We start from the raw sequence: 16314 nt of genomic DNA on the forward strand, positions 1-16314 counted from the left end.
TAAGCATATAAACAGAAAGAAAGAGAGAGATTCAGAAAGAAGGAGAGAGAGAGAGAGAAATACATTGAAATGTCTGATGTCAAATAAGCCAGCATCGATCCAGTGATTCCAAATAAGTGGTGCCAAAATGGTTCATATTTGACCAGAGTGATGATATAACAGTACAAATGACAGAGATGAGGATGGTGCTAATGACAATAATAATAGTGATGATGATGATGATGATGATGATGGTGGTGGTGGTGGTGGTGGTGATGATGATGATGAAAATGATACGAAACAGTCTTACTTGGCTAAGTCAATTGGAACTGTTTTGCACCAAGCGTACATGAAATGTGGTGGACGACATTGCATGGTTCCGCCCAGCTTCCGACAGAATTCTCTGGATGTGGGAATCAAATCATAAGGAATTCCTGAAATGGAGCAGAAAAAGAAGAAAAAAGAACCCCTTTAATTTAGAAATGTGAGCATGGCCAAGTTGTTAAAGAAGTTTGCTGCACAGTCTTGTAGTCTTTGGTGTGGTTCCACTGCATGGCACCTTAGGCAAGGGCCTTCTGTACAAGCCCCAAGCTGACTAATATCTTGTAAGTGGAATTTGACAGATGGATACTGTTCTGAAGCTTATGTGTGTGCATATAGACATATTCATATATATGTATATAAATATGTGTGAGTGAGTGTGAAAACACACACACATACACACATACATACATATATATACATACATAAATACATATACATACATCCTTACATACATACATACAAACATACATACATATATATACATATATACATAAATACATATATATACATACACACTTACATATATATACATACATACATACATACACACATACATATACATACATACATATATGAAGGGCTTCTTTCAGTTTTCATTTATCAAATCTACTTGCAAGGCCTTGATCAGCTTGAGACTATAGTAGATGACATTTGTGCGAGGTACTGTGCAGTGGGACTGAACCTTAAACCATGTGACTGGGAAACAAACTACATAATCCCACAGCCACAACACACACACACGTACACACACCTGCATACACACATGCTAACACACACGTACGCTCACACACATAGACACGCACACACACACGCATACACATATAGGCACACAGACACTCATACACAAACACATATACTAACACACACACATTCAAACACACACACACTCAAATACACATGCGTGCACTCATACACACTCACATACACACACACATATACACACATGCATACACACACACACATATAGACACCCACGCACACATGCATACACATATAGGCCCACATACACTCACACACAAACACGTATATAATAACATACACATATACACACACACACTCAAATACACATGCGTGCACACTCACACAACACACACTCGTATACACACACACATACACACACGTAGTCAGACAGACAGACCAATAGATATATGGACATACTCACCAGAAAAGTTAACAGGCTTTGTCCAGTCTATCACACCCGGTCTTTGCAGAAAATATTTGAGGGTGCTGGCACTCTTTGTGTGACAAATATAGGAGTACTGGAAGAAGGCTGGAACCTGCGAACCATCAGATTGAAACAACAAAAACATTTTAAAAAATAAACAAACAAAGCAATCGTCAACAATTTAATATTTAGTATCAGATATTTTTTCCAATCTTATTTTTTGATTTTTGATTTTGCAACATTACGTGCCAGTAGCACGTAAGAGAACCATCCGAACGTGGCCGTAGCCAGCGCTGCCCCGACTGGCCTCCATGCCGGTGGCACGTAAAAAGCATCATCCAACCGTGGCCTTTGTCACCTTCGTCTGGCCCCCGTGCCAGTGGCACGTAAAAAGCACCATCTGATCGTGGCCGTTGCCAGCCTCGTCTGGCACCTGTGCCGGTGGCACGTAAAAAGCAATCCAACCGTGGCCTTTGTCACCTTCGTCTGGCCCCCGTGCCAGTGGCACGTAAAAAGCACCATCTGATCGTGGCCGTTGCCAGCCTCGTCTGGCACCTGTGCCGGTGGCACGTAAAAAGCACCCACTACACTCACGGAGTAGTTGGTGTTAGGAAGGGCATCCAGCTGTAGAAACACTGCCAGATCAGACTGGGCCTGGTGCAGCCTCCTGGCTTCCCAGACCCCGGTCGAACCGTCCAACCCATGTTAGCATGGAAAGCGGACGTTAAACGATGATGATGATGATGATGATTTTTTATCTTTTACTTGCTTCAGTCATTGAACTGTGGCCATGCTGGAGCACCACCTTGAAGGTTTTTAGTTGAACAAATTGAGGCCAGTTCTTATTTTTAAGTCTGGTACATAAATATGTTCTTGGGTCTCTCTTGCTGAAAGGCTTGGTTTATGGGGATGTAAACAAACCAGTACTGGTTGTCAAGCAGTGGAAAGGAGGACAACCACAACACAAAGATACACACATATACATACATATATATTTATACACACACACACACACATATATATATATATATATATATATAGAGAGAGAGAGAGAGAGAGTGGAGATAGATTAGATAGATAGGTAGATTTGTAGTAGATAGACAGACAGACAGACAGACAGCCAGACAGGCAGGCAGGTAGGTAGGTATGTAGGTACATAGATAGATAGATAGATAAGGCGGCAAGGTGGCAGAAACGTTAACACGCCGGGCGAAATGCGTAGCCGTATTTTGTCTGCCGTTACGTTCTGAGTTCAAATTCCGCTGAGGTCGACTGCCTTTCATCCTCTCGGGGTCGATAAATTAAGTACCAGTTATGCACTGGGGTCGATATAATCGACTTAATCCATTTGTCTGTCCTTGTTTGTCTCCTCTATGTTGATCCCCTTGTGGGTAGTAAAGAAATAGGTATATAGATAGATAGATAGATAGATAGGTATATAGATAGATAGATAGATAGATAGATAGATAGATAGATAGATAGATAGATAGATAGATAGATAGATAGATGATGGATAGATAGGTAGAGAGATATAATTCAAATTTACAGAAAGGCAATGACAAGTGACCAAGACTTTTGGCGATATGCTATGCTTGAGAAGACCCATCAAGCCAAGTGAAGTGGTAGTCAAGGCCAACACCGGTGACATGTAAAAAGCACCCATAACACTGTTGGAGTGGTTGGTGTTAGGAAGGGCATCCAGCCACAGAAACCATGCCAAATCAGATTGGAACTTGGTGCTCCGGCTTCCCAGTTTCAGTCAGGCTATCTAACCCATGCCAGCATGGAATGCAGATACTGACTGACTGACTGGACGATGATGATGATGATGGTGATGCCTGACAGATAGATAGAGGATTAAATGGAACAGTGACCAGGTGTCCAGGTGTGCAGAGCCAGCAAGCTGTGACTGCAAAGCAGGGTAGTATTTGAGAGAGAGTTAGCTGCTATCTCTAGCTGAGTCAAGTAAACTTCACAGAGGCCACCTTGCTGGCAATGTCATCCACCTGGATTCTGATGTTGGCCCCTAACGAATTAGGTAAGAGTGATCTAAACAATATTGGTGGTTGCAGTGGTCAAGTTGATGACAGTAGCAGAGGTGAAGACAATGGTGGTGGTGGTGGTGGTAGTTTTGATGATGATGATGATGATGATGATGATGCTGAATAATGGTGGTGGTCATTGTCGTGGCAGCAGCAGCAGTGGTCGCAGTTTTGATGATAATGATGATGATGGTGGTGGTGGTGGTGGTGGTGGTGGTAGTGGTAGTGGTAGTATTGATGAAGATGATGATGATGGTGATGATGATGATGATGATGGTAATAATGGCACCTACAAGAAAGAAAGAGAAGTGAAAACGAAAAATCTGTTACCTCTTTGCCTGTACATGGTCGTACAACAAAACATGTATATTTTGGCCAGGAATCCACAAGACACTCAAAGTTGGTTAAGATTCCATTCAAAATGTGTCGAATTGTATAAAATACCTGATTGGAATGAGAGAGAGAGAGAGAGAGAGAGAGAAATAACAAAATTGAATTGATTTCAAAAGAAAATTATTTTAATCAAAAAAAATTACCTGAGAGACTTAAAAGAAACAATAAAATTAAATTAATTTCTAATTAGTAAATAAACATGTGAAACTTTTCTTGCATTCTATGTTTGTTTGTTTGTTGAGTGAAGCAGTCTTCGTCCCAGAGCTCGCAAGATCGCGCCTCAGGATTGTCTGTAGTGGGAGAAGTCCGAAACGTGGTCCTTTGCTATTCGTAAGACCCACAGAAGAGAAAGCAGGTCAACCCCCGACACCGAGAGCATCGACAGATGGATGAATGCGCATCCAGGCTCAGCAGTTGCGTAGGAAGTTGGGGACAAGAAACAGGAAGAAAGAGTGAGAGAAAGTCGGAGCGAAGGAGTACAACAGGGGTTGCCACCAGCACCTGCCGGAGCCTCGTGGAGCTTTAGGTGTTTTCGCTCAATAAACACACATAACGCCCGGTCTGGGAATGAGACCGCGATCCTCTGACCGCGAGTCTGCTGCCCTAACCACTGGGCCATTGCGCCTCCACTGCATTCTATGTGTGTAATGTGTGTGAGCATGTATGCATAAGAGTATTGGTAGGTGTATATGTAAGTTGTGTACATATATGCAAACGTATGTACATACATATGTATGTATGTATACGGGGGGGGGGGGCTGAAAAGATCCTGGCTTTAAGAGTATCAGGAATGACCTGGTTGACGGCCCAACGTTCCATGTTCTTTTATTGGGTTTAGAAAAACTGAAGGACTGCTGCAATAAGTGTGTGAATCTGAGAGGGGAATCATCATCATCATCATCATCGTTCAACGTCCACTTTCCATGCTAGCATGGGTTGGACGAATGACTGAGGGCTGGCGAACCAGATGGCTGCACCAGGCTTCAATCTTGATCTGGCAGAGTTTCTACAGCTGGATGCCCTTCCTAATGCCAACCACTCCAAGAGTGTAGTGGGTGCTTTTTATGTGCGACCAGCACGGGGCCAGTCAGGCAGTACTGGCAACGACCTTGCTTGATGTTGAATAAAATCATAATTAACTGATCCTCTTGTAATTTCTTTTACCCAAAACCAGGAACGTTTCAGCACCCACCTTGTGTGTGTATGTGTGTGTGTGTATTTGGGCCTTAGAACCTTCAAAACCAAATAATTTTGTTTCATATTTAATCAACTTGGGTAGAAACAATTTCATTCTATCTACTGAAAAATAGACAACAGAAAATAAATGCCAAAGACACAAACATGGATAAACATACAGGAGCAGACACACACATATGGATAAAGGGAATTAGATAGAGAAACAATACACATACACATGACCACACATCCACTATCATCTCCACCATTCACTTCCATCCTCATCTCCATCCACTTGGCACTCCCCTTCTATACTCTTTCAAACTTATACCTACCTATTCACCCTGTCCAATCTTTTTCACCATTTCTCATATATCTATATACACATATATAGAAGGCGGTGAACTGGCAGAAACGTTAGCACGCCGGGTGAAATGCGTAGCCGTATTTCGTCTGCCGTTACGTTCTGAGTTCAAATTCCGCCGAGGTCGACTTTGCTTTTCATCCTTTCGGGGTTGATAAATTAAGTACCAGTTGCGCACTGGGGTCGATGTAATCAACTTAATCCGTTTGTCCCCCCTGTGTTTAGCCCCTTGTGGGTAGTAAAGAAATATATATACACATATATACATTATAATTAAGGGTATCTAAGAGATACAACCATGCTAGATATAGCAGCCAAAACTTGACCCTAAAACCACATTAAATGTTCATACAGCACCAGGAACATTTAATGTGGTTTTTAGAGTAAAGTTCTAGCTGCAATATCTAGCATGGTGGTATCTCTTAGATACCCTTAATTATAATTTTAATAATAATTATTACCTTTGAAGTTTTTATTCCCATGCTAGCCACGTGATTGATCAGTATTTTAAATAACAATCTTATCCTTATTTATATAAATTTATATATACATATATACATAAAAGGCACATGAAAAAGCACCATCCGAACGTGGCCGATGCCAGCGCCGCCTCGACTGGCTTCTGTGCCGGTGGCACGTTAAAAGCACCAACCGATCGTGGCCGATACCAGACCCCCCCTGGCACCTGTGCAGGTGGCACGTAAAAAGCACCCACTACACTCACGGAGTGGTTGGCGTTAGGAAGGGCATCCAGCTGTAGAAACACTGCCAGATCAGACTGGGCCTGGTGCAGCCCCTGGCTTCCCAGACCCCAGTCGAACCGTCCAACCCGTGCTAGAGCGGAAAATGGACGTAAAACGATGATGATGATGATACATGTATAAAGGTAAAGGTAAAGACCCCCTTCGGTCATGAATAACTATGGGATCACACCTAGAAAGTTACCCTCCAAGGCACAAGTCCGGGCAGGGTTGTATATGGAAGGCCAGCTGTCACCCTGCATAGCATATATATATATATATATATGTATGTATGTATGCATGTATGTATGTATGTGTGTATATATGTATGTATGCATGTATGTATGTATGTATGTATGTATGCATGTATGTGTGTATGTGTGTGTATGTATGTATGTATGTATGTATGTGTGTATGCATGTATGCATGTATGTATGTATGTATGTATGTATGTATGTATGTATGCATGTATGTATGCATGTATGTGTGTATGTGTGTGTATGTATGTATGTATTTATGTATGTATGTGTGTATGTATGTATGTATGTATGTATGCATGTATGTATGCATGTATGCGTGTATGTGTGTGTATGTATGTATGTATTTATGTATGTATGTGTGTATGTATGCATGTATGCGTGTATGTGTGTGTATGTATGTATGTAGTTGTAAGGCCAGTTTCTTAACCACACAGCCATTACCTTCATACTCGAAACGAATCCGGCAGAGTAACTTTTGTTTGATCTCCAGAATCAAAAGGGCCGCAAATCACAATGTACAAGTGACTGACAGACTTGGCAGGTGTGTGTGTCTGTGTGTATGTGTGTGCGTGTGTGAAAGTTTCAGTATGTCTAGGTGTGAATATACATACATATATGCACACACACACACACATACATGCACGTGTTTGTGCATGTGTATGTTTTATATATATAGGAGTGGCTGTGTGGTAAGTAGCTTGCTTACCAACCACATGGTTCCAGGTTCAGTCCCACTGCATGGCACCTTGGGTGAGTGTCTTCTACTATAGCCTCGGGCCGACCAAAGCCTTGTGAGTGAATTTGGTAGATGGAAACTGAAAGAAGCCCGTCGTATATATGTATATATATATATATATATATATATATATATATTATATATATATATATATATATATATATATATATATATATATATATATATATGCGTGTGTATATGTTTGTGTGTCTGTGTTTGTCCCATCCAACATCGCTTGACAACTGATGCTGGTGTGTTTATGTTCCCGTCACTTAGCAGTTCGGCAAAAAGAGACCGATAGAATAAGTACTAGGCTTACAAAGAATAAGTCCCGGGGTTGAGTTGCTTGATTAAAGGTGGTGCTCCAGCATGGACCGCAGCCAAATGATTGAAACAAGTAAAAAGAGAATATATATTGTTTTATTCCTTTTCTTGCTTCTTTTAGCCATTTGACTGTGGCCAAGCTGGAGCACCACCTTGAATGATTTTAGCCACACAAATCAAATTCAGGACTTATTTCGTAAGCCTAGTATTTCTTCTATCAGTTTCTTTTGCCAAATTGTTAAGTTACGGGGACATAAACACACCAACACCGGTTGTCAATCAGTGACGCAGGGACAAACACAGACACAGATGTATACATACATACATATATATATAGATATATACATATACATATATACATATATCATCATCATCATCGTTGAACGTCCGTTTTCCATGCTAGCATGGGTTGGACAGTTCGACCGGGGTCTGAGAAGCCAGAAAGCTGCACCAGGCTCCAGTCTAATCTGGCAGTGTTTCTACAGCTTGATGCCCTTCCTAAAGCCAACCACTCCGTGAGTGTAGTGGATGGCAACGGCCGCGATAAGGTGGTGCTTTTATGTGCCACCGGCACAGAAACCAGTCAAGGCGGCACTGGCATCGGCCACGTTTGGATGGTGCTTTTTATGTGCCACCAGCACAGGGATCACAACTACAATTTCCATTGATTTTTGATGTTGATGTACTTGACTCAATAGGTCTCCTCAAGCACATGGTTGAAACGGTGTTTCTTTACTTGCCACCTGCACTGGAGTCAGTCCAGCGGCACTGGCAACGACCGGTGCCAGTCATCGAATTTGGTTTAATTTCAATATCACTTGCCCCAACAGGTCTTCGCAAGCAGAGATTAGTGTCCAATGAAGGGAGGTTGGCATGGGTGCCAGTCGTCGGATGTGGTTCGATTTCGAAGTCAATTTCAATTTCACTCGCCTCAACAGGTCTTCGCAAGCAGAGTTTAGTGTCCAAAGAAGGAAAGGTATTCATAAGTTGGCTGGCTACATCCCTGGCAAAGGCAACAGGTTATGGACTCACTTGTCTTGCTGGGTCTTCTCATGAATAGCATATTTCCAAAGGTCTCGGTCACTGGTCATTGCCTCCGTGAGGCCTAATGTTCAAAGGTCGTGCTTCACCACCTCGTCCACAGGTTCCCTCAACCGCTATATATATATATATATATATGTCACAGAAACCATGCCAAATCAGCCTGGAGTCCGATGCAGCTTTGCAGCTTGCCAGCCCTGGTCAAACTGTCCAACCCATGCCAGCATGAACAATGGATGTTAAATGATGATGATATATATATATATATATATATATATATGGTTGGTGTTAGGAAGGGCATCCAGCCGTAGAAACACTGCCAGATCTGACTGGGCCTGACGAAGCCTTCCAGCTTCACAGACCCCAGTTGAACTGTCCAACCCATGCTAGCATGGAAAGCGGATGCTAAATGATGATGATGATGATATATATATATATATATATGTATGTATATATATATGTATGTATGTATATATACATGATGGGCTTCTTTCAGTTTCTGTTTACCAAATCCACTCACAGGTTTTGGTCAGCCCAAGGCTACAGTAGAAGATATTTGCCCAAAGTGCCACACAGACGGACTGAACCCAGAACCATGTAGTTGGGAAGCAAGCTTCTTACCACACAGACATGCCTATATATACATATATATATAGGGTAAGAATTCACAAAAAAAACAAGACGAAGACAGGTGGTGTAGACAACAAACAGACGTCAAGCGATGTTGGGGAGACAGCCAGACACACAAACATATTACACACACACACATACATACATACATATATATATATATATATATATATATATATATATATATAGTTAATCCAAACATGAAAACAAAAAGAGAAAACACAACAACGCGAGGACGTGGAACAAATATAGTATTATTGGACGCTCAGGAAGGAAGGGAAGAAGGAGGGTTTAACGTTTCGAGCAGAGCTCTTCGTCGGAAACATAGGAGAAGGAAAGATCCAGAGAAGGGAAGACAGAGGAAAAAAATCGCCAACGGTTCACACAGAGGCTTCTTTCAGTTTTCATCTACCAAATCCACTCACAAGGCTTCGGTCGGCCCGAGGTTATGGTAGAAGACACTTGCCCAAGGTGCCACACAGTGGAACTGAAACCGGAACCATGTGGTTGGTAAACAAGCTACTTACCACACAGCCACTCCTGCACCTATATATATATATATATTTTTTTTTTTCTTTTTACTTTCTTTGTACAGGTGTGTCTATGTGTGTGTGCGTGTGTGTGTATATTTGTGTGTCTGTGTGCATTAGAAAATGTAGGCGTAAGTTTCTGCGTGTCTAGATGTATGTGTGAGTAGGTGTGCTTAGGTAGCTGTCTTGGTACAGGAATGTGCGTATGTGTGTGTGTGTGTGTATGTGTGTGTGTAGACGTATGGCTACCTGAGTGTGTGTGTAATAGAAAATGAAGACGTGTGAGCTGCCTCTGCATGTTTAGATTTCTGTGAGTAGGTGTATATATGTACAGGTATGTGTGTGTGTATATGTTCGTGTAAGTGATAGTGAGTGTGCACGTTTGTGAGTTTGTGTGTGTGTGAGTATATATATATATATGTATATATATATGTATAAACAGATATGACTGTGCGCTTATGTACCTCTCCATTTATGTCTATTTGTGTGCGAGTTTGTGTTCACATTTTCGCGTTTGAATGTTTATTTACAGGTGCGTGTGTATGTGTGTGTGTGTGTGTGCGACCGTATATTTGTGTATGTGCGTACATAGCCATATGGGTGACGATCGGTGTGTGTACAGGCCCGTGTGTGTGTGTGAGTAGATGTGAAAGTAGGTCTAATTGTGTGAGCAACTACGCCTCTGTGTGTGTGCGTGTGCATGTGTGTGTGCGTGTAAAAGTAGGTCTATTGGTCTATTGCTGTGTGTGTGTGTGTAACAATCAGCCTGACAGCTTACACAGACAAGGAGGTAGGCAGCGGGGGTGGGGGGGACATCAATAGTAAATAAGTGACACACATCGTAGTCTGATTGCATCATACAGTTTTTAGTGACATAGGTTGGATGGGTGAGTCCACTATCAAGGTAGAGGTGGTAACAGGTTGTCTTCTGTCAACATCTGAAGCAACGGAGCTGCTCTGACAGTCGTCACATTCACTATCGCTTTCATTATATCTCTGTTCTTCATTCCCATTTATACATCCACACAGATATATATATATATATATATATATATATATATATATATCTGTGTGGTAAGTAGCTTGCTAACCAACCACATGGTTCCGGGTTCAGTCCTACTGCGTGGCATCTTGGGCAAGTGTCTTCTACTATAGCCCCGAGCCGACCAAAGCCTTGTGAGTGGATTTGGTAGACGGAAACTGAAAGAAGCCTGTCGTATATATGTATATATATATATATGTATGTGTGTGTGTGTTTGTGTGTCTGTGTTTGTCCCCCTGCTTGACAACCGATGCTGGTGTGTTTACGTCCCCGTCACTTAGCGGTTCGGCAAAAGAGACCGATAGAATAAGTACTGGACTTACAAAGAATAAGACCCGGGGTCGATTTGGTCGACTAAAGGCGGTGCTCCAGCATGGCCGCAGTCAAATGACTGAAACAAGTAAAAGAGTAAATTGTATATATATATATATATATTCTTTGACTTGTTTCAGTCATTTGACTGGAGCACCGCCTTAAGTGGGTTTCAGTCGAACAAATCGAGGATCTTTTTCGGTTTGAACGGCAGTTTTTTCTAGTGGTGTCATATGAAATTGTCACCCATAATTATGACCCTAGTATCGATCTATTGCATTTCAATCTGTTTTAGGGTTAGGGGTGGGAGAAAGGGTATCTTTTTTTCTTCACAAATGTAAATAAACTTAATCTGTTTTTTAAACGAGGGACATTTTCATACGGCACAGAATGTTTTCACCTCAATAGACGTCATTGATTGGTTGAAATTGCAAAAATTGATGAAAAACAACAACAAATATCTTACAAACTATAGAATTTTCTCAATAAAGCCAAGAGAAAAAAATGTTTTATAAACACATTCTACCAGTATACGAAGTTTAAAAGTGTTTAGTTACGTGGGAATTATTTTAAAAAACTGCCGTTCAAACCGAAAAGATCCCCAGGACTTATTCTTTGTAAGCCAAGTACTTATTCTATCAGTTTTTTCGTTTTTTTTTGCTGAACCGCTAAATACCGGTTGTCAATCGGTGACAGGTACAAACGCAGACACAAAGACACACACACAAAAACATATATATGCGACGTTTGTGTGTGTGTGTGTGTATATACACACACACACGACATGCTTCCTTCAGTTTCCGTCTACCAAATCCATTCACAAGGCTTTGGTCGGGCCGAAGCTATAGTAGAAGACACTTGCCGAATGTGCCAGGCACCACGCAGTGGGACTGAACCCAGAACCATGTGGTTGAGAATCAATCTTCTTATTTTTTTTTATTGCCCACAAGGGGCCAAACATAGAGAAGATAAACAAGGACAGGCAAAGGGATTAAGTCGATTGCATCAACCCCATTGCATAACTGGTACTTGATTTATCGATCCCGAGAGGATGAAAGGCAAAGTCGACCTTGCCAGAATTTGAACTCAGAAGGTAACGGCAGACGAAATACCGCAAGGCATTTCGCCCGGTGTTCTAACGTTTCTTACCACACAACCTCGCCTGTGCCTGAGAGAGAGAGTGTGTGTGTGTGTATGTGTGTAGAAGTTTGCAGACTACATCTGATAAATGGTCAGTTCTTCAACACAATAGTAGCAAAGCTATGCCACAGAAACCGGGAAACTGGCCCTATGACTCTTTGCATTTTACATAGTACCAGTCATGTACTGAGGCCAATGGTATTGACTAATACTCTCCGACAAAATTTTAGGTTGGGCTTGTGCTTATATTTGAAGCAGGTGAGTTGGCAGAACTGTTAGCACATCAGACAATAAAAATGCTAAGCAACATTCCTTCTACCTCCTCACATTCTGAGTTCAAACCCTACAAAGGTCAACTTGCCATTCATCCCTTCAGGGTTGATAAGAACAAAGAAGAACAAGAGAAGATTTGTGTATGTATCTGTGTGTGTGTGTGCATGTGTGTGTGTGTATGTGTGTGGGCATGTATGCCAAGGTCAACTTGTCTTTCATCTTTCCAGGGTCGACCAGACAAAGTATCAGTGAAGTACAAGAGAAAATGTGTGTGTGTGTACATCAAGGTCAACTTTGCCTTTCGTCTTTCTAGGCTCAGTAAAACAAAGTACCAGTGAAGTACAAGAAAAGATGTGAGTGTGTGTGTACGTGTACATGTGTGCTTGTATGCATGCGTAGGTCAACTTGTTTCACCCTTCCAGCATGCTGGACGAAATGCTTAGAGGTATTTCGCCAATCACTACATTTTGAGTTCAAATTCCGCCTATGTCAACTTTGCCTTTCATCCTTTCAAGGTAGATAAATTAATTAAGTACCACTTAATTAAGTGAAACACTGGGGGTCAATGTAATCGACTGGTCTCCTCCCTGAAAATTTCAGACCTTATGTGTATAGTAGAAAAGATTATTATTATTATTATTAAGGTCAAGAGCTGGCAGAACCGTTAGCATGCCAGGCAAAATGCATAGCAGCACTTTGTCTGTCAGCACGTTCTGAGTTCAAATTCTGCTGGGGTCGACTTTGCCTTTCACCCTTTCGGGGTCGATAAATTAAGTACCAGTGACACACTGGGGTTGATGTAATCCCACAAAATTTCAAGCCTTGTATCTATAGAAGAAAGGATAATAATAATAATAATAATAATTATTATTATTATTATTATTATTATTATTATTGAGAGAGCAGTGCATGCCATCAAAGTGACACTGGGGTAAAATATACGAAGCTCAGTATACCCATCATGACTACCTGTTTGATAAGGGTACACCAGGCACATGCATCACAACCAAATGTGCGCAACATGGTGATCTCATATCAAGATAAACAGGACATGACCTTGCAGGTGGGGCCCAGTTAGAATTTTCTTCTGGTCGAGTAGCTCATCCCACTCAAAGGTCCTTGAATAAGGGTTGTTTAACCCTTTCGTTACCAACCCGGCCAAAACCGGCTCTGGCTCTGTAGTACAAATGTCTTGTTTTCATAAGTTTTGAATTAAAATCTTCCACTAAATCTTAGTCACAATTTATGTTCCTAACACTAGCTTAATGATAACTAAGTTATTTTACTAAATTCTTTGTTATATTTAAAGTAATTGAAAGAAACACAGAGCATCTCAAAATAAATACAGTAACAAAAGGGTTAAGGATGTTGAACAAACCACCCATGTTTCCAAAGGTGAATTATCCAAACCCCAAAGAATCCCTCTCAACACATGGCTATGATGCTCCCCCACTACTTCTGCTCGTGATCAGAGATGCACATATCGTCAGACACCAAGGGACATACTCAACTGGTTATGGTCAAACAACTGACAAGCAAATCTGTGGTATCGAGCAGAATATTTGCTGTAGCCCATCTGTTATACCAAAACAAAACAATTTACATGATAACACTTCTAATCAGTTAAGATCAGCAGCCATGAGAGCCACTGCCTGGTACTGCATCAGGGCATTAATTATTATTATTATTATTAAGGCAGTGAGCTGGCAGAATCGTTAGCACGCCAGGCAAAATGCTAAGCAGCTATTTCGTCTGCCACTATGTTCTGAGTTCAAATTCTACCGAGGTCAACTTTGCCTTTCATCCTTTCGGGGTCAATAAATCAAGTACTAGTTGGGTACTGGGGTCGATCTGATCAACTGTTCCCCTCCCCACAAGATCCAGGCTTTGTGCCTTTAGTAGAAAGGATTATTATCATTATTTTTATTATTATTATTATTATTATTATTATTATTATTATTATTATTATTATCATTCTATGTTTGACTTTTGCTTTATATTTGTACAAGTTGGCTCCAAGTCTCACCCAGAGACCTCAAGAGACAACAGGTTGGAAGTTCTTGTTGTTGTTATGCCTAGTGTGTCATATATTTGGGGGGGGGGGTGTTGTACTAATGAATGTCTAAAAAAAAATTTTTTTTAAACCGAAAATTATGTTTGTTTTAAACCTTGAGATTACATAGAAAGTATTTTGCGTAGGATATGAGCAGTTCCCATGAGCACTATCTTTTGAATTTCTACCATTTTTGGGTTTCCTGGTATCTGAGTTAGGTAGCTATCAGCCCCTTTTGCTATCATTCCCAGGGCACCTATGACAACAGGTATTGTTTTAGTCTTCAGGTTCCACATTTTGCTGATTTCTATTTCAAGATCTTTATATTTGCTCAGTTTTTGGTAGGTCTTGACAGATACGTTTATATCGATTGGGACAGTCATATCAATGAGGAGGTATGTTCTTTGTTTGAAGTCTTTCAATATGATGTCTGGCCTATTTGCATCTATCTTTCTGTCAGTTTGAATGGTGAAGTTCCAGAGGAGTGAGATGTGGTCATTTTCAAGCACTGGGGGTGGTTTGTGTTCCCACCAGTTTTTTTCATGGGGCAAATTCAGGTTTTTGCAGATTACCCAGTGAATATATTGTGCAGCTCTATCGTGCCTGTTGAGATACTCTGTAGGCGCTGCTATTATTATTATTATTATTATTATTATTAAGGTGGTGAGCTAGCAGAAACTAGTGGCATTTCACCTGTCTTCACATTCTGAGTTCAAATTCAGCTGAGGTCATCTTTGCCTTTTATCCTTTTAGGGTCAATAAAACCAGCACCAGTCAAGCACTTGAGTCAACGTAATCAATTTTTCCTCTCCCTGAAATTGCTGGCCTTGTGCAAAAGTTTCAAATCATTATTATTACTTAAATAAGAGAAATTCATCTGATTGGACTTAGGTCTGATATGAACTCTAGGGCACATCAGGCTGGAGATTAACTCAGTTCCTATGGCATATAAGTGATTGAGATTACAACACTCCTCTGGATAGGACGCTAGTCCACTGAAGGGTTAACTCGCCATCTATTGCTAGAATTCATTTACAGCTGAGAGGACAGGAGCAACATGAAAACCATCATCACTGTCATAATCATCATCAAACCCTGGACATTACGAGAGAGTTATGAATGAACATCATTCCTATACAATGTTATCATTCATTTTCAATCTTCCGTAAAAACATGACTGGCCATGGAGGAGTATTGCCTTGCTTGGAAACAGGTGAGGGTTGGTGACAGGAAGAGCATCCAGCTGTAGAAAGATTCACCTCAACAAATTCTGTCCAACCCATGCAAGCATGGAAAAATGGACGTTAAAACAACAATGATGATGATGACAATGATGTGTGTGTATTGATGGATGTTATTATTATTAAAGGCAGTGAGCTGGCAGAAATGTTAGCACGCTGGGCGAAATGCTTAGCAGTATTGCGTCTGCCGCTACATTCTGAGTTCAAATTCCGCCGAGGTCGACATTGCCTTTCATCCTTTCGGGGTCGATTAAATAAGTACCAGTTACGCACTGGGGTCGATATAATCAACTTAATCCGTTTGTCTGTCCTTGTTTGTTCTCTCTGTGTTTAGCCCCTTGTGAGTAGTAAAGAAATAGGCATTTTGTCTTTCTTCACATTCTAAGTTCAAATTCCACTGAGGTCAACTTCACCTTTCATCCTTTCAGGGTTGATAAATTAAGTACCAGTGAAACACTTGGGTCGACATGATCAATTATCCCCCTCTCAACAAATTCCAGGCCTTGTGCCTATAGTAGAAATGATTCTTAATAACACCTAAAGGTGGCA

The 16314-nt window shown here is 41.1% G+C and overlaps 1 protein-coding gene across 1 annotated transcript in view; it reads right to left on the reverse strand.

Moving 5' to 3' along the window:
• The window catches only part of LOC115223248 (glycine N-acyltransferase), a 29553-nt gene that overhangs the window by 1323 nt on the left and 11916 nt on the right, over positions 1-16314 (reverse strand). Inside the window, exons 2-4 of the mRNA XM_029793746.2 lie at positions 3841-3954; positions 1466-1580; positions 290-413 (exon numbers count right to left, since the gene is read on the reverse strand). Of these exons, the coding sequence (XP_029649606.1) occupies positions 290-413; positions 1466-1580; positions 3841-3954 (353 nt within the window). The remainder of the gene's footprint in view (positions 1-289; positions 414-1465; positions 1581-3840; positions 3955-16314) is intronic.

This window comes from Octopus sinensis, linkage group LG22, assembly GCF_006345805.1.
Source record: "Octopus sinensis linkage group LG22, ASM634580v1, whole genome shotgun sequence".
Classification (NCBI taxonomy): domain Eukaryota; kingdom Metazoa; phylum Mollusca; class Cephalopoda; order Octopoda; family Octopodidae; genus Octopus; species Octopus sinensis.